This window comes from Sparus aurata, chromosome 20 (genome assembly GCF_900880675.1).
Source record: "Sparus aurata chromosome 20, fSpaAur1.1, whole genome shotgun sequence".
NCBI classification, from domain to species: Eukaryota; Metazoa; Chordata; class Actinopteri; order Spariformes; family Sparidae; genus Sparus; species Sparus aurata.
Window position 1 is genome coordinate 21,574,315 of NC_044206.1, and position 26,447 is coordinate 21,600,761.

The 26,447-nt window shown below is 41.4% G+C and overlaps 2 protein-coding genes across 27 annotated transcripts in view; one reads left to right on the forward strand and one right to left on the reverse strand.

The window, feature by feature from the left end:
• Nucleotides 1-20,774, forward strand: part of kansl1a (KAT8 regulatory NSL complex subunit 1a) — a 35,322-nt gene extending 14,548 nt beyond the window's left edge. For 2 of the 7 annotated variants that reach the window (XM_030400027.1, XM_030400026.1), the window contains 13 exons: nt 7,308-7,449; nt 7,590-7,673; nt 9,035-9,144; nt 10,488-10,629; nt 12,896-13,061; nt 13,582-13,737; nt 14,833-15,051; nt 15,160-15,314; nt 17,244-17,368; nt 17,503-17,560; nt 18,275-18,387; nt 18,475-18,727; nt 19,085-20,774. In XM_030400027.1, the coding sequence (XP_030255887.1) occupies nt 7,308-7,449; nt 7,590-7,673; nt 9,035-9,144; nt 10,488-10,629; nt 12,896-13,061; nt 13,582-13,737; nt 14,833-15,051; nt 15,160-15,314; nt 17,244-17,368; nt 17,503-17,560; nt 18,275-18,387; nt 18,475-18,727; nt 19,085-19,294 (1,933 nt within the window). In that variant the 3' untranslated portion in view covers nt 19,295-20,774. The remainder of the gene's footprint in view (nt 1-7,307; nt 7,450-7,589; nt 7,674-9,034; nt 9,145-10,487; nt 10,630-12,895; nt 13,062-13,581; nt 13,738-14,832; nt 15,052-15,159; nt 15,315-17,243; nt 17,369-17,502; nt 17,561-18,274; nt 18,388-18,474; nt 18,728-19,084) is intronic. The other 5 variants (XM_030400028.1, XM_030400031.1, XM_030400029.1 and 2 more) reach the window with 5 other exon arrangements.
• A 1,616-nt stretch (nt 20,775-22,390) lies between these two features.
• The window catches only part of LOC115571823 (microtubule-associated protein tau), a 32,529-nt gene continuing 28,472 nt past the window's right edge, over nt 22,391-26,447 (reverse strand). For 19 of the 20 annotated variants that reach the window (XM_030401451.1, XM_030401442.1, XM_030401441.1 and 16 more), the window contains one exon: nt 22,391-26,216. In XM_030401451.1, coding sequence (XP_030257311.1) covers nt 26,019-26,216 — 198 coding nt within the window. In that variant the 3' untranslated portion in view covers nt 22,391-26,018. The remainder of the gene's footprint in view (nt 26,217-26,447) is intronic. The other variant, XM_030401444.1, reaches the window with a different exon arrangement.

Below are 26,447 nucleotides of genomic sequence, written 5' to 3' on the forward strand. Positions count from 1 at the left end.
GTGTGAATATACCCATAATGCCACATTTTCACAACTGACATTTTCTCTCACTTACCAATTATTGGCTTACAGCACTACAACGATCAACACTACAGACAATGTAATGTCTTCTTCAGGCAGCAGCACCTCAATTATTTAACGTCAGCTGAGTTTACAGCAGTGTGGAAAATAACCTATTTGGGCTGCTTGTTTGGATGCAACACTGCTTACAGCTAATCCTGTCATCCCTGTCTATACTGTAGACGTGGTTTCCCGTATCTTAGAGGATTGGGGGCCAGCCAACATCTGTTGCCGTGCTTATGCTGCAGGGCCTTTCTGCTTCAGCCACTGTGTCTGTCTGTGGATGTGACGTCCACAATGGCCTCTACAGGGTGTGGGTGCTGCTAGCTCAACAGCTGAAGTCTGCTTTTAAACGAGCTGCAGAATCACAGAGAAGCTTTCTGATATTCATTGAAATGTCTGTTATTTAGGCATGTTACATGGAGCACGGGTTGTTCTGTGTTAAGAAGCGAGTGGGCACCGTTTCTGGTTTCTGAGGCAACAATAATGCTCATCAGGAAATCTCAGAGCTTACATAATAAGTCATAGACAGAACAATGAAAATGTCTGAAATGTGTTATCTTAAGAGCACTAAAATGTACATAGCTGTGCTGGCTTCTTGTCTGTTAGATGACGAAACCAGGTTCAGGTGATCCAGGGCACATGTTTGTGTGATCTTTTATGCAGTAAGACAGTTAAAATGCCTGTCTGCCTGCTGCCCGCGAACTAGGGTAACTGGGTTGGCTGAGACTACAGCGTGCCTTTCATGCTTATGGCTCAGCATTACTCTGCAGTCTGAGAAGCTTAGCTACGTTTTTTCCCTTTTTTTTTCCATTCCTCTCTGTGTGTATGTGTGTGTGTGTGTGTCTGTATTTATGAATGTATGCGAGTGACTGTATAGTATAGGTTTCAGACCGGTTTGACACATCTGGATGTGTTTAGCTCGGTCCAAGTTCCTCAACACGAACCCACAGGCGTTACATAACCCCCCTCTTTTATGTAATGACTGCTGCAGCTCTCTGGCTGCATTTGCCCTCTCTAGTTTTTCCTGCCCCACACCCTGTCGGCCTGCCTCGTTCACAATCGCTGCTCCCGAGCACTTTCTTCCACTCGGAGAGGAGTTTAACCAGCTGTCCTGTGAAGCTCCAGCCTTCCTTACACATTACAATAAACCTGAAAAATAAGGCAATGTTCATTTCCCATAAATGTTTCAGTGTTTGGATAATTTTCAGTTCGTTTAATGTGCTTTGAAAGTCCTTGACTCTAGAGAACAAAGAAATTAAAATGACAGCTGCTGCTTTGATTTCCCTTGTTCTTGTTACTGAGCATTAATGATGACTGAATGGATTGTGAAGCATAATTGCAAAGTGGTATTTTTGCATTTCATGTGAAAAGCAGAATGTCTGCAGACCTTGTTTTACCTCTATTCATAGCTGTGTTCCTCTGACAGACTTTTGTACAAAGAGCTCACAGTTTAATATATGAACATTGCTATGATAAAGAATCATTAGTTCTCACCTAATGCACATTAAAACTGAGATAACTGCCTTGTGTAAACAGTCCTGATCTTTTCCCATGATTGGAGTTAATATTGGATATGTGTCGCTTGTCTGTATACACTAGTTAGTATTGCCTCACCCATTTTATATCTTAAAGAGTGTTAATAGGTCTTGTTCTTAGTACTGCTGCATAGTAGGAAAAAAAATAACACTTTTGTAGCTCCAGAAGAAGCTAAGTGGCATTGTGGGTGATGTAGGCACCAGGTTTTGAAAAGCAGTGTTCTGGTCTAGCATAGCACTCATTATGGACAGTTTAAAAACAAATGATTTAAAAAAAAATATTCAGCAGTGTGAGAAATATCTTTAACGTCTTTTTTTTTAATCCACACATTTTTCTCCCTTCTCAACCTGGTGCCTCAATCACTCAGAATGCAACTTAGCCACTGAGTGACATCATTTGACGCAATTTATCAGATTACATGCAGTTTCCTCTCGAGCCACAAAAGACTTTATACTACTTTTTTCACATATGCAGTAGGTCCTCCCCACGACCTATAAACACATTGAAATGTAAGAAATTTGTAGAGTTACGGTTAAAGTCCATGAAAGCAATTTGGCCTTGTCATACCATCTGTAGTTATTGGCTGGATTTTCACCAATATGATTATCAGCTTGGTATATATGGTGCATGTCTTCTAAATATGTTTGGTGGTCCGATAACTGCATTTAGAAAATATAGCCTGCATCACTGCTTTAGTGTAGCGGTGTAACCCAGTTTACTTGTAAGTCTGTCATGTAGCAAGTGGGATGGCGACACATTTGGGAAACCTGACCTCCTAATCGTTGCAATTCTGAGCAAAATATGGATATAGACAGATGCAACTGCAATTCTGTCTGCATCTCACAACTGTGTATATTAGGACTGCACAATTATTTGAAATATAATTGAATTCGCACTGTGGCTCAGTGCAATATCTGTTACAGTAACTGCAGTTTTTTTATGATGATGAAATGTGACAGACAGCATAATGGTATGATGCTATAATAATGCTACTGAGATGTCGCGGCCTACAGATGTTGTTCTCCAGATGTTAGAAAACATGTTTGTGCTGTACAGACACCAACAAATGTCACATCCTAGCGATTTTATACGTTGTTTTTTTCGATGAAAATGAAAATAGTGATGTGAAATGATCATTCTTATTTATTGTAAGTCGTATTGCTATTTCAGTAAATGTCAAAATAATCTGATTTATTTGTACCATGCCATTCAGCCCCAGCTTGCATTATGTTTTGAGTCAGAGGACACAGCTGAGCACAGGTCCAGAGATGAGCAGCAACCGGTGATGGATTTGAGTTTGATGGCTGCATATTTTGTGCCGTTTAGAGGCAGTTCAGTTCACTGCCTTCATCGGTATTTAATATGGTCTGTGCTTACTGTTTTACCCTAAAATGATTTATCATTTTGCATGGTTGTTCTGTGTTAACTTTAGATTAATTCCGGAGTGGTGGACACCCAGAATGAGAACATTACCACCATGGCTGGTTAAAATGGGAATTTGAACATTGTAATCTGGATAACAAGACAAAAACACACAATACCAAGTGGCAGAAGGCTGTCTGTGTTGAAGCAGCCCTTAAATCATAATTGCTTGACAAAATTAATAACATTAGTTCTTTAAACCACTTATAACACCAGAACCGAAAATAAGATCAAAAGGGATAGACTTGGAACAAAAAACAAACATTACCTGCTGCCACCACAGCCACACAACAGTTTTTTTTGTCTTTGTCTCACATTGTCTTCTAATTAATTTTCCGTGAACTAAGGTTTGATATGATCGTTCAAACAGAATAACCAAAAACCTTATACAATTTTGAGATACTTTGAATTGTATTGCATGCCTTAGGAGGCTTCCCTGCTCCAGTTTGTAGCAGCAGTATATTGTGATAAAACTATCCAGCAGCAAACAAATAACAGTGTAGTCAGTTCCATCTTGTGTCAAAATGTCTGCATTATGGAATGTGGGACAGGGTTTAAATGGGTTTGTTAGAAGTCTTGTTTCTGAGTAGCCCTTTCATACAGAAGCATGTATATAATCCAAGAAGAAGAGGAGATGATTGGTTGCTCTGTGTAACACAATATAGGCAAACGATTGTGTCGGATACTCTAGGGAAAAGGGGGAACCCAAATTATTCATGCACTCCCTAAAAGATAAACAAGGACGTAAATGTTAAAAAGCTTTTATTGTCATGGCAATCATTGAGGAAAAAAAAGGCCAACATTTTTCAGCCACTAGGTCTTCATCATGGTATGTATACAGTCTGCTGAACATGTGCTCGTAGTGCTGAGTGATGACAAATGATCAGGAGCAAAAAATGGCTGAGAAGATTAGAATTTATAGAGAATTACATATAGAGTGTACGACATAATTGCACTGCTTCTTACCAGCTAAATGGAGCGCTAATCTTCTACCAGTCAATTGTGTGTCTATGGAAAGGAAGTACACCCCCCTACAGTATGAATAAGCACACACTATGGAGGTTAGCATGAATGAGTGTAGAGAAAGACAATAGTACGAGTGCAGGTTTAACCACAAGGGAATGTATTGTTGACAAAATCTATGTAGTTTGGCATTGATGGATAATTGCGTCTGGTAGCATGAAGGAATATCACACATACGTCTCCGGTGGAAAGGTATATCATGGCGTCTCAGACTTTGGTTTTATGGTGACAAGCTGGACTACGTTTGTTGGTTTTGGAGGAGACTGTATGGTACAGGGGTGTCCAGCACCATACAACATATGTGCTGCATCCAGAGAAGCACCACAATGGAGAATGTGCTGACGGCCTGAAAACGGCGGCCGTAGTGATTGCCGCTGGTGCTTTGTGTGTGGGAGTAGGGGGGAGGAAAATATGTCCTGGTTAGAGGGGGATGGAGCTCCTGGTGTTGTGAGGGGGGGTTCCTCAATGCTGCTCACTGACCCCTCCTCCGTCTCTATGACGATTAAGGTCATTGGACTTGTAAAGGCCTCTATGTGTTTATATTTTACTAAACTACAGATTTAGCTCTTCCTGCTGTAGCCTGAGAGCTGATGAGTTTTCATTTTAATTAATTGGTCTAGATCAGAGCGAGGGTTGGGATCCTCCTCTAACCTTAATTTCCTCTCTTTCTTGATCAGTTTCCGTCCCCGTGCTCTGTGATCATCTATGTGGCCATATGGCATTTTTTTCAGAACGTCTGCATCTTTTAAAATGTTTCCGAATGAGGAGTGAGCGTCTGCAGCAGCATGCAGTCACCCAGCGAAAAGGCGCAGCGCCCGGTGTCTGTTTTTGTGACCACTCCGCCTTTTTTGTGCGCCAGCTTCGAGTTGAAAATCTCTCAAATTTTCAACGATACGCTGGTGATGTCACCATTGCTCTTTGCTTTTTCCTGACATCAGCAATAATATTCACTGTATTTCTGTCTCCCATGGAGCACGTCATGCAGCCGCCTACTCCACCTTTGATCATACAGCGGCGGTTGTCAAGATATTTGTTGTCATAGGTACAAGATGCACGTGCAGCGCCTTTTCTCTGTTTTCCTTCACAGCCAGCGCCTCTGCTCGAAAAACAGAATGCTATATGGACACGGGCCTTGCTCGCCTTTCTAAGCAGAGTATGAATCTCCTTGAGATCATCTTCCAGTTCACCCTGAGGGACACCACACCTGGCCTATCCTCCCTTTGTTGTATCAGTTGTCCACCCACCCACCTCCGGGTGAATCACAGCTCACAGGCTCAGACTAATTTGTGCAGTAGATCGTGCGGCACACTTTGGGCCACCCGTGTTGTTCTAAGATGGGTCTCCACGGGGACTCAGGGATGCAAATGAATTGCCAGTGCATTGATCTAATGCACCAGCCCTGGGTGTGTTCAGGAGTGTTGCAGTGTTGGTGAACATTCAATAACATGTTTGTTTATCTGTGCAAATCGGGATCCAGTCTATAGAAAAGCAACAGGAAGTGTTATTAACACTGCAGCAGTGTCCTCGTTCCTGTAGTGCAGGGAACAAGCTATAGATTTCTAATTGTGTTGGCTGAGTAAAGATGGGAATCAAGACATCTCTCACTCCTCTGATTAGTGGCTGATGTCTGCGTTGCAACCTCAGTAACTCTCCTTCCGCTCAGCTCCACAATAAGACAGGATGCCTGCTTGGATTATTGGTGATCCCAGTGTCTGCCGCACTGTTCCCTGACCCAGCCCCACCCCCTCCAGCACCCTGTGGCCTGTAGATTGCTTTTAAAGCCCTTCTGTTCCTCCTCAGTCTGCCAGAGCTTCCCATTCCTTGTTGTCCTTCTTTTGCTCCCCCTCTTCCTCCCCTGTCCCTTCTCCCTCTCGCAGCAGTAGCCGTTCTCGACTTCCTCCATCCTGGTGGAGCTCTGGAAATTGAAAACAGAGACGGGTGGAGGGTGGGGAAAGCGCAGAGAAGTGCAAGGTCTATCTTTGTCTGCCATCTGAGTCATTTTTTTCATTGTTCAGCCATGGTCGCTGCAGCCCACAGTTTGATGAAATGGCGCCCTCTGTGGCCGCTGCTGCATAGTGCAGAGCAGACATTTTCCTCTCATGTCTGCCTTTGAAATGCCCATTCTGTGTGTCATACTGGTAAAATGGAGTACTCTGCTCTCAGCTGGCAACCACTCTCTGCCATGAAATAAATCACTGTAATGAAAATCCCCATTTTTATCTCTGTCCCACACTTCAGATGGATGCCTGGTCTTATTGTTTTCTGACTGGAATGTTTTTCCAGGGTGCCTGCAGTTCACATTGCTGGGAGCTTTGTAATATGCTGATTCACTGACCTCTGCAGTCTGACAGGGGAAATGCGTGAAGACTCACTAAATATTTAATTAATCTTTCAATGTTGATAGGGCAATGATGATGGCAGATCAGACATTTATCAAACTAGCCTATACACTAGGGCTGTGACTGACAATGTTCCTCGTTGATTAATCTGCGGATAAGTTTCTTGATTTTAACATTAGTCTTGAGAAAGGAGGGAAAATTGTCTTTCCCAGGTTCTCTTCAAACGTCTTGTTGTATCCGACCAACACTCAAAATCAAAAACAGAAAAGAAGAGAATCTTTACATTTAAGTCGCTGAAAACCACAATGTTTTGGCAATTCCGCTTTAAAAAAATCATTTAAATACTCATTGCAGCTCTGTTTGAAGTATTTAAATCATTAGGGCTGCAGCTAACCATTCTTTTCATTGTAAACTAATCTGTGAGTTGTACTTTATCCATTTGTGCAAAAAAGAAAATGGATCACATCTCCCTTTTGGTTATAGGGCTGCAGTTAATGATTGTTTTCATGGTTGTCTTATCTCTTGATTTTTTTCTTGATAAATCAATTGGTTGTTTCATATGTAAAATGTCAAAAAATGTTGTCCATCATTGTTTCACAAAGCTCAGGTTGATGTCCTTAAATAGCTCTAGGGTTAGGGTTTTGTTTTGTCCACAATCCAAAGATATTCAGTTTACTGTCACAGAGTAGAAAATAAATCAGAAAACATTTACATTTAAGTCAGAATTATGAGTGATTGATAACCATGGTGGTGGGGATAAATGTAATAGTTGACAACTAGTCGATTAATCGCTGCAGCTCTAAATAACTCCCATTCGTGTGTATTATCAATGGTGAAGAGGCGTTTTGGTGCAGAATTCTATCCTGAATTTCATCTCTCGACCTGAAAACAAGCACTCACACCCATTTTTTTCTTTGACCCCAGATGGAAGCGGGCGGAGAGCCGCTACACCGTGGAGAGAGCCGCCATCATCAGCCACTGGAACTGGCTCCAGGCCCACATCTCGGACTTGGAGTACCGCATCCGACAGCAGACCGACATCTACAGACAGATCCGCGCCAGCAAGGTCAGTCGCTCACGCCTCTGTTATATATGTATGTATTCGTGTGTCTGTCGTCTGAGCTGTTTGATCAGTTAGTCACATCAATATGGTGCTTATATTTATCTTTGGGGTGGAAGTATAACACGCAGGTCTTGATTCTGTAGGGCTCAGTAGAGTTGGGAGGTGTTTCCCCCAGCATGGTGTCTGCAGGTGGGGCAGAAGTGAAGACTGAGCCTGTAAATACTCAGGTAAGCAGAGTGAAACTCAACAGAAGCTGAGCTTTATTCTGTCTCGTGGGTAGAAACCAAATTTTTCTGTGATATCCGCAGACTCATCGATTAAGATCCATCCACGTTTGGAGGAATTCTTAAATCTAGCTTTCAATCTTATTGAGTATTTGTGATTTTGTGTTGCATCCTCCTTTATAAGCCTCACCAGGAAGTTGAGGTGTTTTTTTGTAAACTTTGAAGCAAAAATGACTGAATTTGCTTGTCTTTTTTATTGGATGATACATCGTGGAAATGATTAAAAACTGCAAGGCCTTTGGGGGGTAAAGTTGTACTTGTTTAAAGAACACACAGTTATTGTGAATGAGTAGAGTGAGAAGAATGAGCCTTAGTGATGCTGTAATTTAGGTCATTTCTTGTAAGAAAGGCTCAGCGCAAAACATCAGTGCAAGGTTAAATCTTGAAGCTTGAAACATTTTCACTAAAAAATCTGCTTGAATAACATGTCAGCCCATTCAAAATTAACATACAATGAGTGCTTGTTGTAGAAGAGATGAAAGAAATCAGTCTCCAGATTAAACCAGCCTTCATTCAGCATGAGTCTGTGATCGTTTATTGGCAGGTGACTTTATTCATCAGCTACCTGACGATCAATGAAACATTTAAGTTGTTTTTGTCAAATCATCTGCTGCAAATGAAAAGAGAAATGTTGACAGGAAATTGTTTTTTTGTTTCTTTCCTGTCTCTGGGGTCTGAAATGAATCAGACACAAGAGCCTTTGTGTAATAAAGTCCTCCAACCTTCATTTCCAGATTATTGCCATATAATTTATCACAGGATCTCTCTCAGGTCTCCGGATATGTTTGTGTTGTTTGTACAAATGCTAAACCAGTTAAACCAGCACCACTGCAGGAGTGGCCTCCTCTCCTGGTTTACATTTGCACTGCCGTATTTTGTTTAGTCATACTGTCAGTTTTCACTTTAACCTTGTGGTAATGATGTCATTGTGTGTTTGCTGAGTCACATTGTTGATTTAAAACAAATATAACCTGCGTGCATGGAAAGATTTCTGAATAAACAGTATAGAGAAATTAGAAACTAGAATGTGATTGAAAGTTGTGTTAATTCCTGAGTTAAAAGCTCATGTGGAACGAGCTGGCAGAGAAGCTTCTTGATGACAGTGCAGAATAGGTTTTTAAGTTTTGGGAGAACCCAGCGCTTTTCCACAAATCTAGCCTGAATAATTTAAGACCACAGGACCAGGATGATTCAGTCAGTCTGTGATGTAGTTTCATTAAATATGCTGGGTTGGTCAGACAGTGTTTCTGTGCCAGTTAACACGAGGTGTGATCTCACTGGTTTTGTCTTATCTGTCGATGCAGGATGGTGGTTCAGAACGGCTGGAGCACACAGGCACCGCCCACATCACCAGCGCAGAGGCCGGCCCTTTGAAAGGTCAAAACGCACAACCAGTTAACGGCGTCCTCAGCAGGTACAGCTCGTAATGGTTACCTCATTTCTAGGCCGAATCACAGGAGCTGCGATGTTCTTGATGAAGGCAAAATGTGACAAAGAGCGTTATGATGAAGTACTGTAGAGCTGCAGAGATGTCCTGACCTACTAATCTTGAAAAGAAAAAATGTTGTTTGGTCGCATCATAATGAATTTTCAATTTTTTATTATTGTTATGAATTTTTTATTTGTAAATCCATATATTCAATCCACTGATGGTACAAATAGATATATAATCAAAGAGGGGGGAAATGAGTCAGGAGCCTTGTAGCGGAAGTGATGTCTCACAGCCTCATTTTTATTTAGATTGATTCATAGTCACATTTCTTTTGATTTTGAAAGCATGACTGTGAAGATCTGTATACATCCAGAGAGGAGGAAGTAGAGGAAAAAGTCATAATAGAATAAATGAAAATGTCTGCAGCAGTTTGGCTTCATTCAAGTGCACACATGTTACAGTGACACATTTGGAAACCAAAAGGATTCTTTAAGAAGGAAATGGAAAACAAACAACCATCTTTCCCACGGTCGAAAAAACAGTCCATCTTTTTGAGAGACAAAGTGACCTTTTCCATCTTGTAAATACGATTTTGATAGTTTTTTCAGTGAAAATGGAACTTCTGTTGTTAAAATTATTATTGCCACTCATTGTGAATCAATTGTAATATCTGTTAAAAATGTTGCAGCCCCAGTTGTTTCGTTGCTCTCTGTGACTTACAAGAGGGGAGGTCTTGATAATAATGGATTTTAGCACTTTGTAATTATGAGATGGTTTTTGTACAGCTGTTAGTTGCTTAATCATTGGATTGCTTAACAGAAAAGCAATAGGCAATCATTTTGATAATCATCTTATTTTATGTCATTTTTCAAGCAGATTCACTGAACATGTTATTGTTTTCACCGTCTCAAATTAATGCTGTTTATCATAAATGATAGCAAAGTCAAGTGTCTTCCTGTGTTGCACAGTTTACAGGGCTGTTTCTAATAATTGATTATTCAGGGAAATAATCATCAGACTTATCGATTTGGAATCTAATCTCTTTTTGCAAGTCTCAAACTGGGATTAAGTTGGGAGGACTTTACCCTTGAATATCATTATTTCACTTTTCTTGCTTAAATCAGAGATAATAAGACAACTACCAGTGTTTGTGACATGTTCAGTTTTAAGCCACATTGAAGCTTTTCAGGGAGGCTAAAAATAGTTTTATGTCACTGATATCTTTAATTAACTTGCTTGTCACTTGAGACGAAACGTGTTTCTGTTTTAATTTGAAGGTGTGAGATCTTTAGTCTCATCTGCTCCCCTGGTTGTCTCTGTTTTAGGATGGCGGAGAGTGCGGACACCAAGCACCAGCAGCCGCTGCCGTACGACAGCACATGTGTCGCTGCGCGTACACGACCGCTCGTCAGCTGTCGACGAAGGCGGCTCATTCAGCCCAACACGGTGCCCAACCTCAACGGCAAGGTGAGCTGGACTGTTTGTGTCTGTAGGCTCGTACACACTTTGCATCCTGTACTGCATCCTGTACTGCATCCAGTCTATAAAGTCATGTAATACTTTCACCTTAAAGGAACTGAGAGAGTGTGTTTGTATAAATGTATTAGATGCTGAAATCAGCGTGGAAGTGTTGTCAGAATGTAGAATTATTGGTTGCAGAGAGTCATGAAATGAACTTTTATTTGTGAAGAACATCCGCTGTGTTTAAGGCTGAACTCACTGATGAGTTCTGCGGTTTGTAACTTTATGGCTGACTTCAAAAACTAGGGCAAACAACAAAGAGGAGTAATCAGCCTTGTGACAACTCACAAGTTTTATTTAAAAAAAGAAAAAATGGGACCATTGGCTGATTGTTGCTTTCCTCTGCATGCACGCAAACACACACAAAACACCCGCATTCAAGTTTGGCCTTTAAAATGTCTTACATGTACTTTGTGCATACATTTGTTTTTATAATGCAATGAGATTTCTCATTGGTGCTTTTGTAGATTTTGGTGGTGCGAGTATAAAGTTGAAGTTTCATGATTATAATGCTTCTTCTCACAACACTGCGGATGTAAAAAGTCACATGAGCATTTTTAATAAGATGCTTTATTGTATTTTATCTCCACACCATTCTCCTGCCTTTCAAAGTAGAATTAATGTAGTACAAAATAGTTCATAAACATGAACTCAAATCAGGTCAAAGTGCAGATTTAGTCAAAACAACATAAATTGTAAACATGTCTTATGCAGGTGTTGTGCCCTTTAAGGGATTACATGCTGTTTTGGTGAGGATTAATTTATACCATAGGGAGCAGAAACACTATGTGAAGTTGAGCCTTTACGGTTACAAAGCCATGGTATTTTAAAGTGCGGGTACTTCCTCATTCTCTTCCGGGTTTTTAAATCGACACTCCCAGTTAGCTGTTCGTAATGACCGTTGGGAAGGGTTACAGTGCTCAGACCCTCACAGTGGTTACGTTCTAAAGCACAAAAACAATCCTGTGGGAAGCTGCATCATTGCTGGATTTTGTGTGAAGTCAGCCGAAGCGTACACGTCATCCTGTCCGCTGTTTGGCCACAGACCAGCCATGTGCCTTTGAGTGAAGTTCAGTCACACCCATGTTCACACACAGACCTGTAGCGCTCAGTCAGACATGGACGTTATAATAATTATTATATTATTATATATATTGTAAGGCTACAGAATGATCTAAAAATATTAAAAACACAAAAACATAGGACTCGCCCTTCAATCACTGCATCCCCAGTGCCACTATTACATTAACAATTTTTAAGTACAATGTAAAAAATTATTTTCAGTCTTTTTAGATTTTACTTGTATTTATTCTCGTTTATATGCCTCATTGTTGGGAACAGCCAATTGAAATGCCCTATCTCAGCAATGCCTTCAGGGGGGTTTCTTCAAATTTGGCACAAACATCCACTTGGGCTCAAGGATGAACTGATTAGATTGTGTCGGTCATAGTTTTAAGGTCACTGTGTCCTCACAGCCATGTTTTTGTCCACAACTTTTTTACCATACTACTAAGAATTCAAGATTAAAATATGTAACAAATAGAACTTATGTTATCTACCGAAAATGAAGAAACACAGGTTGTGATGTTGTAATGCAGAGATCTCTGTTGGGGTTAGCATGCTAACCAGCTTGCCCTGGTCTGTCCCAGTCTAAAGCGCCTGTACTGGCAGTATAAACAACATTTCCTTTAGTCTGGGATGTCCCTGTTGTGTAGATTGAAAAGATGCTAGCATAGCAATGTAATACATGAAGGAAACACAGCAGAAACAACCGATAGGTCAGACCAACAAGTTTAACTTTATAACTTTACATATTATGGTGACACTGACAACCATAGTAAGAAAGTTTGTTGAATTCACATAACTAAACAATGTGACTCAATATCCCCTTTTCTGCCCGGAAGTGACTGTTGTTGTTAGTTTGACGTCACAGTGATTCGCACTATACAGCTGGTTTCATTATTCTGCAGTCCAGTTCTGAGTAGAACTAATATATCCCTCTAAAAATGCAGGCACTCCATCACCATGACGCCGATGGCTTTTGAAGAGGGACATGTTTTTTTCTTGGCTGACTCACTTTACTCCTGTGGTGCATTAAAATGTAGAGATTTCCAGAAGCCAGAGTAATATGTTCTTAATGTGTTTAATGTAGACTTGAATTATGCATACACACTGCTGAACTTTACATGGTTTTCCTTTTGTGCTCCCACAGGCCCCGAGAAGCAGCTGTGTCCAGTGTAACTGCAGGGTCAACCCCAGCTGTGTGATGTGTGGTGGCTGGCCCACCCCCAGAGAGGACCCTCAGTATGAGCTGCCCACCCTGGAGCGCCTGTCAAGACTGGATCTTGGCGTCCACCCCATCCTCTCCTTCCCTGACGGTCAGTGCTCAGTTTACGCAGGCATTTCCTACTTTACATCTGGAGAGGAAGACAAACAGGGAGTGGCCTCACACAGGCAGGAAGTCCTTCAAAAACATTTTTCAGCGATTTGGACAATCTCCTCAAGCTGTAATGGGTGTCATGTTCCCCTGAATAAGTGTTGTTTTCTCAGTGGCTGGGTCCTTTTACCATTCAGTGATTCACTGATGTCCTTTTAGCTTTCAGAGTCTTGTTTTAATGTGTGTATTTCAAGGAATTTGTTTTATCTCAAAAACAAAACACGAACCACATTAGACTGATGCATAATTGAGACAAAGTTGTATTTACAACCACAAGACCACAATGGATTTGGCTCAAATAGCAGATTGCCCATGGCTTTGTATAAATCTTGCATGCCGTCGTGAATTGCTAATGTTGAGCTACAGATGGCAAATCTGACGTATGCTGCTTCACACTTGGTTGCACGCTGGTGAAATCTCCAAATTTAGTTTCCTAACACCGGTGTTTACTCGTCCCTCAGACGTTTGTATAGGCCTACGTCTGCAGCAGGTGATGAAGAGCCAGTGGCAGAGCAAGTCGCTGGAGAGGAGCAAACCACTGAAGAAGCTCTCCCTCAAACACAAGCTGTCCTCGTCCAAAGAGAAGCACAAGTTCACCAACTCACTTATGGCAGTCAGTAAGTACAAATGAGGGTTTTAACCGCTTTGACAATCAGACACATGTCTGCAAATTAAACTTCATGAGGTGTTTGCATATGACCTACAAGTTGGTAAGTGATACAATACTGTTCAGTGTTAGAAATAAACATGAGATGAGGAAACACTCGTAACCAAATAAAAGGGAAACTGTGTCACCATGAAATTGTGATAAAAGCCAATAAATAGTAAAGTCATGATGAAATGTTTTTTCATACTACCAGTTCATCTCAGGTCGTTTTTGTTTCACAACGTTTGTCCCAGTAACTTTTTGATTTCACAACACCTCTGACCGTTACGTGATTGGCTGTTGCCGCCCAGCCCCGGTGAAAACAACCTGTTACAGCTCTACGGAAGCTTTACTCATTTTTATTTTAGTGCTGAAATATACATAGACACATTTCATATCCTGTGTAGTGAATATTATGAATTTAGGAGCTCGTGGAAACCCAATAAAATATTTAAAACTTCTGAAAACTTTCATCAACTGCCTGTCTAATAATCAGCAGTGTTTCCGCTACATTCATTCAGGAATTGTAGAGTTGAAATATTTGACTTCAGCTAGATGAAATTGAAATTGAAATAAAATTAAAATTTAGATGACAAAAGGAAGAAAAAAAATCAAATTACTAAGAGAAAACTAACCAAAGCTAAGAACAACAGGGATGGACATGGAACAAATATCTAAATGTATCCCTGCACTGTGACAAAACACTGATCATTCTAGTATGTAGAAATACAACTAGACTCATTTCTATAATATAAAATTCTGAATGTCTGAAGACAAATTGATCACAGTAGCAGAGCATGGTGTTTACCAGTGAGGTATGGCTTGTGATTGAACGCACACTCCCACACAGAGCTTCCTCTGCTGCAGCGCTGCAGTGTAACAAACTGCATTTACTGAAGTTCTGTACCAAAGCACTGTTTTGAGGTACTTGTACATAAGTATGTGATCTTCCATTGATGTCAAAATGGTCTAAATAAATCCATGGACAAGTCTGGAAGTTTAAGTTATAGAAAAATGTCAAATCTGTAGGAACCCCTATTAATAAAAATATTATGGCTGTTTGCTGGTGTTTCAGGACTGGGCCACTATAAGAACCGTGCTGAGAAGCCGAGGACAGCGGAAAGCAGCGTGGGCAGCAGCAGTGCTGTTCTGAACACAGCCCGGCTCGAGGGCCAGGCCGTGTGCAAGACCGAGCGGCTGCAGGCCCTCTCCACCCCGCTAGGGCCCTTCGACAAGAACTATAGCCGCAAGAGGTTGAGAGAGCACTCACTGGACAGGACTGACTGTGAGTGTTAAATGAATCCAGCCCTGCTATAAATGTACTCTCTTTTCGGCCTCTTTTTGATGTGATGTGTGTGAAAACTGTAAGTAATTTGAATCTTGTGTCCTCCAGCCTCCCCCAAACTGTTCCTGGATACGAGCAGCCCCTGCACGACTCTGGCCAACATGCACTCGTCACTTCACAGCCCCCTCCAACGTCAGCTGTCCACGTCCTCAGAGAACTCCACACCGCTGGGCCCCGGCAGCCAGAGCGTCCCGAGCACACCTGTAAGACAAACACCGCACCACGTCTCACTTCCTGTTTGCTTACTGAATTAGCTGTCTGCTAAGATGTTCCCAAATAACGCACCCTTTTTTATTTCCTAGACTGACGTGTGTAAGTCTCTCAAACACGAGTGTAATCGTTTAAATTAGAAGCAGTTCAGTGTGAGTTTCATGCTCTTTGAGACATGAAACTTACTGGGAAATACAGTAAGTGTGAGAACATGTGGCCTAAATACAGTCTGATATCAGACACTGGTGACATGTAAGATAAAGATAAAGCTTGTGGGAGGGCAGATGAGAAAGAGAAACCAAACTGAAACTTTATGTGCCTTGTGGGTTTTTTTTTTGTGTGTGTGGTTACGGAAGCAAAGAAAGTGTCGGCAAACAAAACACTCTGCAGACTCCGAGTAGTCTGAACAGTTACCAGGCAAGCAGTCGTTGGAGGTGCTGCTGCAGCTTATTGTAGGTAATTTACATATGAGGCATATTTTTCACTCCTTATGTGTTAGAAATTGCCCTCAGGAGTTACACAACATAACAGCACAGTTCATGGTGTATGGAAGCCCTGAACGATGATGGGTTGAACATATTTTTTCCTCCCCTTTTCCTATGATAACAAGTGAAATTGTTGAGTTGTTCATGTCAGATGACATGATACGTTTCTTTAGATGTTGAGAAAACAAGCTTTGTTATCCTGAGATAACAAGATAAATGAACCCATCATCACAAGCAAACAAGGTGGTTCCCTCTTATTTCTTATAGCTTAATGTATTTTTTTTCCCACAGCGGCATGCTGGTGTCCTTACATGGCATCTTAACAAGTGCATCAACTGATTTATGCTGAAAAAGTTCAGGTGGTTTTGCTTCGAAATGGACAAAACCCAGGCCAGAGTAGAGTGTATGTAATGGTCCGCTCTTATGACTCTTATAAAGTCGTTTTGTCGTGATGAATCATCTCGTGATCCTGGCAAAACATTTGTTATCTTGTGATATTGATAGTGATAATGTTTTCTTGAGATCTCGAGAATTATCTCATTATCCCAGGAAAACAACATTTATCTGAAATAACTTTTGATCTCAAGAAAACTGAAAGGTGTCACAGGAAAAATGAGGAATTAATCCATTGGACTCATGACTGTTTAGGGCCTCTGAAGTCTACCACAGTGATCCTGCTGTTATGTGGACACTAACTGTGGAATTATCGATATTTAAAAAGTAAAAGCATTAAAATTGACATGATGGGTTAAACTCATATTTTTTTAGTCAATTAGTCTTTCAGTTTGTAACAACATCTCAACCTGATCATTTTTCAAAAATACATGTTGACATGTGAACGTGGATATATCTGCACCAACCCGTGGAGCAATTTTGTTCGACTTCATGGAGAAAATGAATCATGATAATTAATCCTCACCCCCACCTGCAATAAATAACACCTATGAAGATTTCATAGCTCAGATGTTGTTGAAATGACGTCACAGAACTGTTGATTAGACCCCGATGTGACTTGGTGTTGTATAAACTAAATACAACTATATTCAGAGTGTCTGCAGGTCATTAAAGTCTGAAAATGTCTTCAGTTGGATAAATATTTGTTTATTAAATATTTTTTGGTCGAAATGAGTCAAAGATTTCCTGCAATTTCACATTTCTTTAAACATAACGCCCTCTGTAACACTGTATGTTCACTTCATACTTGCACTTACATGTTAATTAAATATAGATTAAAATAACTCTCACTAATAACCATTTGTCCTCCATACAACCTGCAGGGCCACACATACATAACTTTATGCTTGCCTGCAGAGATTGAGAAAGCAAACATGATTAATCCAGAAATCTGATTAAAAATAATCTGAACAAGGTCTAAAAAAGATTCAGTTTAATTATCGGAGCCTGATATTGACTCCTCATGCTGTGTTTGTCCCCCAGCAGCAGCCCATCAAGAGGAGACGAGGTGAAAGCTCCTTTGACATCAACAACATCGTAATCCCCATGTCTGTGGCTGCCACCACCCGGGTGGAGAAGCTGCAGTACAAAGAGATTCTCACACCCAGGTAAATTATCCACATGATGTTTGTTCTGTGAGTCACCCACTCGTCTGGTCGGGTTCCTTTTTTCTGAGTATTTATATTCTTTCCGAAAAAGCTGGTTTCCTGTACTCACGTTTTATTTTTCTGTGTGTGTGTAGTTGGCGATCAGTGGACATCTTCTCTCAGCCCATAACTGAAGAGGAAAATGAACGAGAGGTGCGTGTTTACTGGTGTTTATATATCAGGCGTCCAACATCAGGATCACCTGAGTTTCACACATGTTACTTTAAAACGTGCAGACACTCTCTCGTTATTTATTAACACATAATATCATCTGTAAACTCAGTTATGCTGTCTGGCAGTGAACGAACAGTGACACCTGGTGGTCACAATTTCAAGGTTATCTCTTTGTACTGTCAGTAGTACTCAGTCTGGAAAATCCCCAGACTGTTGTGGTACTATTGCTCTGACCTCTGACCTAAATACGTTTCACATTAATTAGTTTTGGTTGATCCATGTGTCCATTTCTGTGCTATACTTAGAATTTTAATATACTCCTTGAAAACTGTTTCATTTTCAACATAATGTGAGTTTCATAGTGTAGTCAATCATAAAAAACACATTGTTAAATATTTATAACAACAAATAACATTGCCATTGCTGTATTTGTTTTTCTCTGGGTGTCGAAATTGTGCGGATTAAAAAAATCATGATCAAATGATACTAAACAAAATATACATTTATTTCTGTAGGTTTAAAAAATCTCTATTTTTGCATTTGCATTTATAGCAACATATAATGTGATGAAAAAGTCTTCAAGAGTCTGAAAGCTGTCGGTTTAAAAAGTCCTGGTGAAACCTGCAGAAACGCTGCAAACATGAAAACAACAGTTCTCTGTCAGCTGATGAACAGATTTCTGTGTGTCTGCAGGTGGAGGACCTGACAGACGCAGCCTTCACTGTGCTCCATCAGGCCCAAGAGGATCAGGAGCGTTCTCGCTGGACCTGGATGGCGCTGGCTCCTGCTAAGAGGAGGGGCAGCAGGTCGGTACAGCACTGAACACACACGCACACACACTCGTGTTTGGTCGTAGGCTGTAGATGTAAACTCTGATCTGTGTCGTCCATCAGGTCGTACAAGTCTGTGGATGGGCGAACCACTCCGCTGCTGTGTGGGACCAACCCTCCCACCCCTCAGCCCGCGTCTCCGGACCCGGGTCACTGCCCCATGCTGCACGACTACAGCCACGTGCCGTCACCCATGAGTCCAGCCAGCCCCGACACCACCTCCAACCCCCACACGCCCTGCTCCAGAGACTCCCACCGGCTGCTGTCCAGTGAGGACACACGGTGCTCCACGCCGGACTTCACCTTTGAAGAGCGGGTACGTGCTGTGATTAACTGTGGTTCAGGGGCTGTATGAAAGTCTGGAAAGTGGGACTGTTTTCAACATTAGTAATGTGCTTAAATATGAACATTTTCAACATAAACTGGTGTTTCATCAACACAATAAAATGATACCTTTGTCGTTGGGTTTGTTGACATCTGGTGTTGAAATTAACAAGACAACTTGTTAAACTTAAGAGTGTAATACCTGTCGACAACCTGTGAGTGCTGCGTGTGTTTTGATTGAGGTGATTGAATTTTACTCTGAAAATCTATATGAGCCTTGTTGTTTGTTAGCCAGGATAATATAGAAATGTTTTCATTGTCTTTACTGAACGTTGTGTGATATTTGCAGACGGTAGCGCCGTGGGAACGTCGCAGCTTCCCGTTGCCAGAAGACCCGGCCCCGGAGCCCGAGGCAGAGAGCGACCACCACATCAGGCCCAGAATGCGCAGCATCTCAGGGTGCCGAGCCGCCACCTACGGACGGCTCGATTCGGACGAAATGGAGCTGCCGTGTGACGACGACAGCGGCCTGAAACACAAGGCCCCCACCCACCGATGAATGACTGACAGGCTGAGGTCCCCCTCCCCCGACCCCTCCACCCACCTACAGCTCCTCTCTGGCATTAACAAGCAGAACCTCAAAGCAGAATAAGATATTAAATGGGTTCCTGTTGTTTGATATTCAAACATCAGTCTAATACTTTTCACAGTTTTTAGTGAACATTATGGAGATAGAAGCCTTTCCCTACACTTGTTTTTGTCACAGGAAAAAAAGGATAAATGTAAAAAAAAATAAAATAAAAAAAAAAAAGTATAAAACAACACGTTACAAAAAATGTTTTCTGTAGTAGGCTAAACAATGTACATGGGGGCTTAGTGGTGTTTCATATGTCGCGTGTACACTTGTAGCGCACTATGTAGCGGACTCCTCAAAATATGGCCAAAGGGTGTTTTCTATTGACTAGTTTGCTTGTAATTCCCATGTACATTTTTAGTGGAGTGACAAATAACAAAACAAGAAAAAATACCCCCCTTCCTCCCCTCGTCCTCCTCATCCAAATAAACAGGTACATTTGAGATGTGGTTCCCTTCTTCTCCCTCTAGAGGTCGCCTGAAATCACCAGAGCACTTCTCCAACTGCCAAGTCTAGTTTTTGTTGCTTTCTTTGTTTTTCATTCCTGACTTGTTTTATTTGTTGTAACACATTCTCTGTGTTTTTTGAAAGAGTAAATCATTCCTTTACAGAGTGTCCAGCTCCCGTCTCCCCACCCCGCGGTCTCCTCTCACACTCTCAGTTCTGTTTTCAAAGAGGCGTGGAGAGGACCGGGGTGTCCTTCGAGCACTTGCCCTACAGAAAGCGCTGCTGCATGCTGGAAAACATGCTCATGTTAGTCTTATCACAACAGCACACAGTAAGAGTTCCACTTATTAAAAGAAAGTAATAAATCGCAGGTTAACAGGGATGATTGTACCATCTGCTAAGTTCACTCCCTCCTCCTCTTTGCGTACAGTCGTTGCTGTATTAGAAAATTGTGGATAAATAAAGACGTAACACAATTACCCCCCCCCTTCCTCTTCTTTCTGGTTCAGCTTGACAAGTTTTCTCTTGCAAAACATTTCAAATGTAGCAGCTCTCGGCTAGAAGCCACCCCGAGCTCAGGTTTTTCAATTTAAGGGAAGATTTTATTTTCTGCTGTTCGATAGTTTCACTCTCAGACTGATCAGATTTAGACTACTCTGTTGCAAGATTGGATTTTGTTTTCTGCCACCCCACAGTGTCATAACCACACTCTTTGCCCCCTCCCCCTCCCCCCATCCTTAAGTAACTAATTGCTATGCAAAAAAAATCTATGGTTGTTTTCATTTTACACCTCTTTTTATGCCACAGCCATTCAATCACTGTTTTTTCTTTCGTAGTTAAGCAAGATGTCAATGTACCTGTTCGATTGTTGCAGCAGTTAACCTAATCAAAAAGCAGACTTGTTTTTTTTTTTCTTTTTTGTAAATAGTACCATTAAAACATTTATGTTTAACTTGGACTAACTGTTCTGGCCTCAAGTCCTTCAGTGTCTGAATCACTCCCTCGATCACTCGCTCACTCATTGTTCACTGTGGAATTTACATGTTTACACTTTGTGGCATCGTGACTGTTAGTTTTGCACCTACGAACATCTAAGAAGATAAATTAAGGATGCATGATTTGACTGCTAATCTCCAGATAATCTACAGCAGATATTTTCCAGCAGAAAGAAACCCTGAAAATAAGATGTTCACATTAAAATGTTTGTTTGTAATCACACTGTACAATATGGAGGAATTGGTACTCTTCATTTAAGCCACCTTGTCATCCAGGCTCCAGCCACATATTCTAGTCTTGATAAGGGGCACTGACTGCAGAACGGGTCAAGGTCACGTATCTTGCACCTTTTGATGATGCTCCAGTGGGATTTGAACCCTCAGTGTTCTCGGTGTACCATTGGGCACATGATGGGTTTATGCCCCACAAATGCATTTCACCGTCACTGTCATGCAACTAACAGCAGAGCTCAGCCTTGAGTTTGATCTTGTGATAAATACAGTTACCAGCTAGATTAAAAATGTAGTGTCTTATCAAAATGTATCAATACTTTGGAGCAAATCGCTCTCAAAATAACATCTACTTGATCGGTTTCCTGGAAACATGGGAGACAAGTTCTAGTCCCTCTCTGCCAACCAGCCAACTTGAGCTGACATTGTGTGTTCATGTGGTTTAGGAATAGTTGGGAAACATTTTCTGGATGCTGAAATATGGCAGGCAAGAGTCATAATTAGGTTGATGGTAACACGCATGTTTGTGAACTATATTTGATGGCGTACATGAACTGTTTAATCTTCCTTGTCTTCCAAATACCTGAAATCTGCCACAGTGTGCTGTTTAAAACACTGAGCAACAAAATGTAAAACAACTATTTTTGGCGTCCATGTTGTTCCCACAATGTGAGTTGATGCACATAAACACTCTAAAGTTGGACGAAAGACTTTGAACTCAGGGTGTGTGATCATCCGTGGAGCACATAAATGTTTTCTAGAGCGCTGGTTTTCAATCCGGGGGGTCAGGACACCCAAGTGGATCACAAGTTAGTTTCCAGGGGTTGCCAGATGTGTAATAGTTTGTGCGTTACGTTGCCTGAACCACTGGCATGATATTGTTTGATATAAAAATAGATTTAGAGTTTGTTTGTGACAGTTAACGTGCATCTGATTGGACACAAACAAAAGAAAACCTCCTTCGGTGTGAAGTCCAAAGATAAAGTTGGGACCAGAACCATACCTAGTTTTGTCTCAGGTCATAATGTTTTGAGTCGAACATGGGGATTGTTGTGATGAACACAAACCTGATTTTGCTGATTGCGATTCTCAACCATCTGATTAAAAAAACAAAAAAGTGATTCTGATAATCTGAAAAATGGTCAATATCGGATCCAATAATCAGTTGACCCATTGTGTTAAATGTGTTATTTACTTAACTTGTTCTTCAATACAATGACACTAGATAACAATAACTATGTAACATTAACATTGTCTATGAAGCTGAAACAAAATGGTGGACGTGGGGAAAGTGTAATGTGAGTTTGGTGATTTTTGTTTGTTGATTTCAATCGACCACGAGCCCACAGTGACTTCATAGCATTTATTTTCAAATACACATATACAGCAACGAGAATCATCATAAACCAGTTATTGATAAAATGCACAATAACGAGAACAATCACATTTCCACAACTGTACAGCGTCAGAAGTAACCAAAGAAAGGTGATGAGTTTTGTTACTGCAGAAAAAAACCTCTCCGACTGCTTCCAGCACAAACATACATGGAGAGGAGCCACCAAAAGCACACAAACTTTACCGCACACTCATCATCTCCTCCTCCTGCGCCGCGGGGAGCGACTCCCGTCCCTCAGCATCGCGTCTGTCCTGCACACTGAGACAAATGTGGTCTATTTGCAATAAAAGAACCAAGAATCTAGCATGCAGATAATGTTTGCAAGCACACCCTTAAGTCCTATGTGTCTGCTCTTCGAACCTAAAGTAGAATCTCTGCGATCACAGAGACACGATTTTAATCTCAACACACACAGTTTGGGAGCAAAGTGTGGGACGTTTTGACTCTTGATAACCACCTACGACCACAAGTATTTTAAGTATATCCTTCCAAATCCAGAGAGTCGAATATAAACAGGATATACGAAGAGACCACTTAGTGAAAGGGAGGCAACAAGCAGACGGCCGTCTCTTACATGAGTTGCATGCAAGAAGTTTCACTTATATTAATGCAAGTATTAAGTGATGAATCACCAGGAATACTGATCAACATTAGGACATTTTTGAGCACATGAACGGAGAAAACTTTTGAGGAAACAGGTAATTAATCTCCAGCTGGTTGCATTCATTTCATTTAAACTCCCACGAACGTATTCGGAGAACCCTGCAAACTTCCTATTCGCACATTTGGCAGTAAAGATGAAGAAAAAAATATTCATCAAATGCTCAAAAACTCCAGCCCAGTCAACTGAATAACATGTTGGCATTTGTAAAGTTTCTGCAAACCACAGACATGTTCAGATGTTTCATACATCAACATTTCTGCAATGTCTACATGTCATATGACGCTCTGAATACGGGTGTATGAGTTGACTGTCTTGTAACGAGGTAGAGGTGGTGGTGGTGGTGGCCTGATCGCTGACTGCCTGTCGAGATGGAGTTTCAACAGTTTGAGCATTTGTATGTGTAACACCACTGGAAACTGTTGGCGCGACAGCTAGGAGAGATGGCTGCTGAGTGAGAGAGCACTGATCAAGATGGACTTTCAACAATGAATACTGGTTCAGCCTGGCAAGATGGCTGCCAAAGAAGAGACCACTGTATGAAACAGGGTTTCAACATTTGTTTATGCGTAACCAGTGGATGTTGTTGGCGCGCCAGCTAGGAGAAATGGCTGCCGAGCGAGAGACCACTGATCAAGACAGAAGTTCAACATTGAATACTGGACACTGGACATCGTTGGCCTGACAGCCTGGCAAGATGGCTGCCAAAGGAGAGACCACTGTTCGAGACAGGGTTTCAACATTTCTTGCAGGAAAAAAAACTAGATATTGTTGGCACACCAGCCAGGAGAAAGCGCTGAATTCTAGCATTTGTAAGCGTGAAACCACTGAATGTTTTTAATGAGACATTGAGACATTTTCCAGCCATGTTTGTGGCAACAGCACCAGGGAAGAAAGAACATGATCTTTTCCAAACACTAACCAAATGGTTTAATGTGCCTGAGGTTAACCAGACCATGAGAACAGCACCTTCACGACATGACACTGAAAACTGGACATTAAGATGCATAAAGTTTCAGTGGTTTCAGTTTCACACTTGTGGAGCAAAAGGATGATTTCACCTTTTCAGGCCTCACAAAATCCTGCAGCCAGGCTTCAACACTGCAGATAAAAGGTGAAATATCCAGACGTCCACATACTTTTGGCCATTTAGTTTCTTTGCAGGGTATTTTTTAATCAATGAAGATAAACGCAACCAGCAGACAGTGACGCCCTCGTGAGTCCTACGCGTTCAGTGCTCAGGTACAGATACAAGCGTAATGATTAACCAGCCCGAGCAGACGAACTCAGCGCTGTACAGTTTCACTCTCGTTGCGTTCCGAATCCTTCATTTCAACTTGGCCCAATCAACCCATCCTTTCATCATCCATCATCCATCATCATCATCATCCATCCATCTGCTTTGAATAACACAAGCCATTCTGGTTGAGTGAAGTTTAAAATACTAGTTGTTTTTTTTTAACCTTCAAAGTGAGACTACAGCAACGTTAGAGAGACGAAGTAACGTTATTTTATTTGACAAAGTCGAATTCATCGAGCAGTAGAAGCACCTTCGATCAGTTAAATACACTGAAGAGTTTTTTGTTTGCGTAAGCCTTACCTGGTCCGGTGTGACCATTAGCTTATGGTGGCTAACGTTAGCTGAAGTAAATATAACAACACTGGGTCGGTGCTCTTACTTTTGTGCTACTCTTACCATAGCTTAGCATTTTAGCATCTAGCATCGTCTCACGATTTTCCCTCCTGGTGGCCCGGTTTGTTTAGCGGAAGTTACGTAGTCTCGCTTTTAAGAATCGTCGTATTTTTCCATAAAATTGCAATGGACATTATTCTACCTACCTTTAATGTGCATATAGCAGTTTAAATACAGTAATCGGTGATGAGCTCGCCCTCCTCTTCAATTTGGCCATGAAAGTTACACTTTAAATGCCTTAAGGTTAATTTTTCCTCCTCGTACGTCAAGCTTTTAGCGCATTTACAACAGAGCAGTAACAAAAAAGAAATAATAATAATAACACTGACAGTAGCAGGCACAATACAAATGTTTTCCTCATATCAAATACATGTCATATATCCACAGAATACGATTATAAAACTGTGCCCAACACAAAGTTTCTACTCTAGCCGTTCGTTTTTTTGTCTTTTTTTTTCAATCCGGGTTACACCCCTACAGTAGCCGGAGGTGCAGCACATGTCGGGACTACACGAAGCGAAGACAGCAGTGAGGTCTGAAAGCATTTCTTTTTTTTCTGCCTTGACGAAAAAAAAATGTTGCTACTTTTCTTTCTTTCTAACGTTTTTTCCTCTCGTCACACCTCCTCGCTTTTACCCTGTAACTGCTCCTTCTGCTTTAGCACAAACTGGCACCTAACAGTCTGCATCTCCCTCCAGTTTACAAAGTAATATTCTGTGTTTTTTATCCAAAAGGAAAAAGAAAAAAGAACAATCGGGGGGGACACCCATCGAAGGGGAGATTAAAGACCATTTCCTAAAAGGGTTCACAGTCAATGTGACAGGAAACCGAGTGTTAATGACGTCAGATTTTACGAGGATATGCATATGAAGATAGTTTCAGATTCACAGGGAGAATTTTGCTCTTCTGGGGTGCTTTAACTCTTAAAGGGAGACTTACAAAAGGTAGAAAGAGCAAATAAAAGAGATCAAAGACCACAGAGAGAAATCAAATACATTTTGGCCTTCTCGTTAATGTGTTGGTTTTTTCTTTTTTTCTTTTTTTTTTTTCTCAAGACCTCTACAAGTAACGCCTCAAGAACAGTTTCAAAGGTTAGTGAAGGATAAAACAGTGATGGGTAGCTAAAAAAGTCCTGTGAAAATAATGAGGAAGGCATCACAACTCCTCTACGTGGTCGTGTGTTGGAGGTGGAGGTGGAGGTGGTGGTGGAGGAGGAAGGGGGGCATTCACAAGCCTTGTTTGGCCAGAGAGGCGGACACCTGGTCGGCCAGTGTGGAGAGCTGTGGGGAGTCGGCCATGTTGATGCTGCCGGAGGAGGACACGGTGCTGAGCTGTTGGGGGGATTCTTCCAAAGAGACGATCTCAGCGCCGTGGTCAGTGCGGGCCTTGGCCGTCTCACGGAAACTCAGTTTGTGGCTCTCAATCTGCAGGAAGGTCACAGGTGGAGGTCACACACTGTAACAACTCAACTTAACATGTTCAAAATCTAACAACTAATGATTATTTTAATTGTCATTAAAACGTTTGATTATTTTCTTGATTTATCTACGAGTTGTTTGGTCCAAAAAGGTGTTCCCAAAGCCCAACATGACGTCCCCAAATCTCTTGTTTTCTCCATAACGGAATTATATTCAGTTTACTGTCATAGAGGAGGA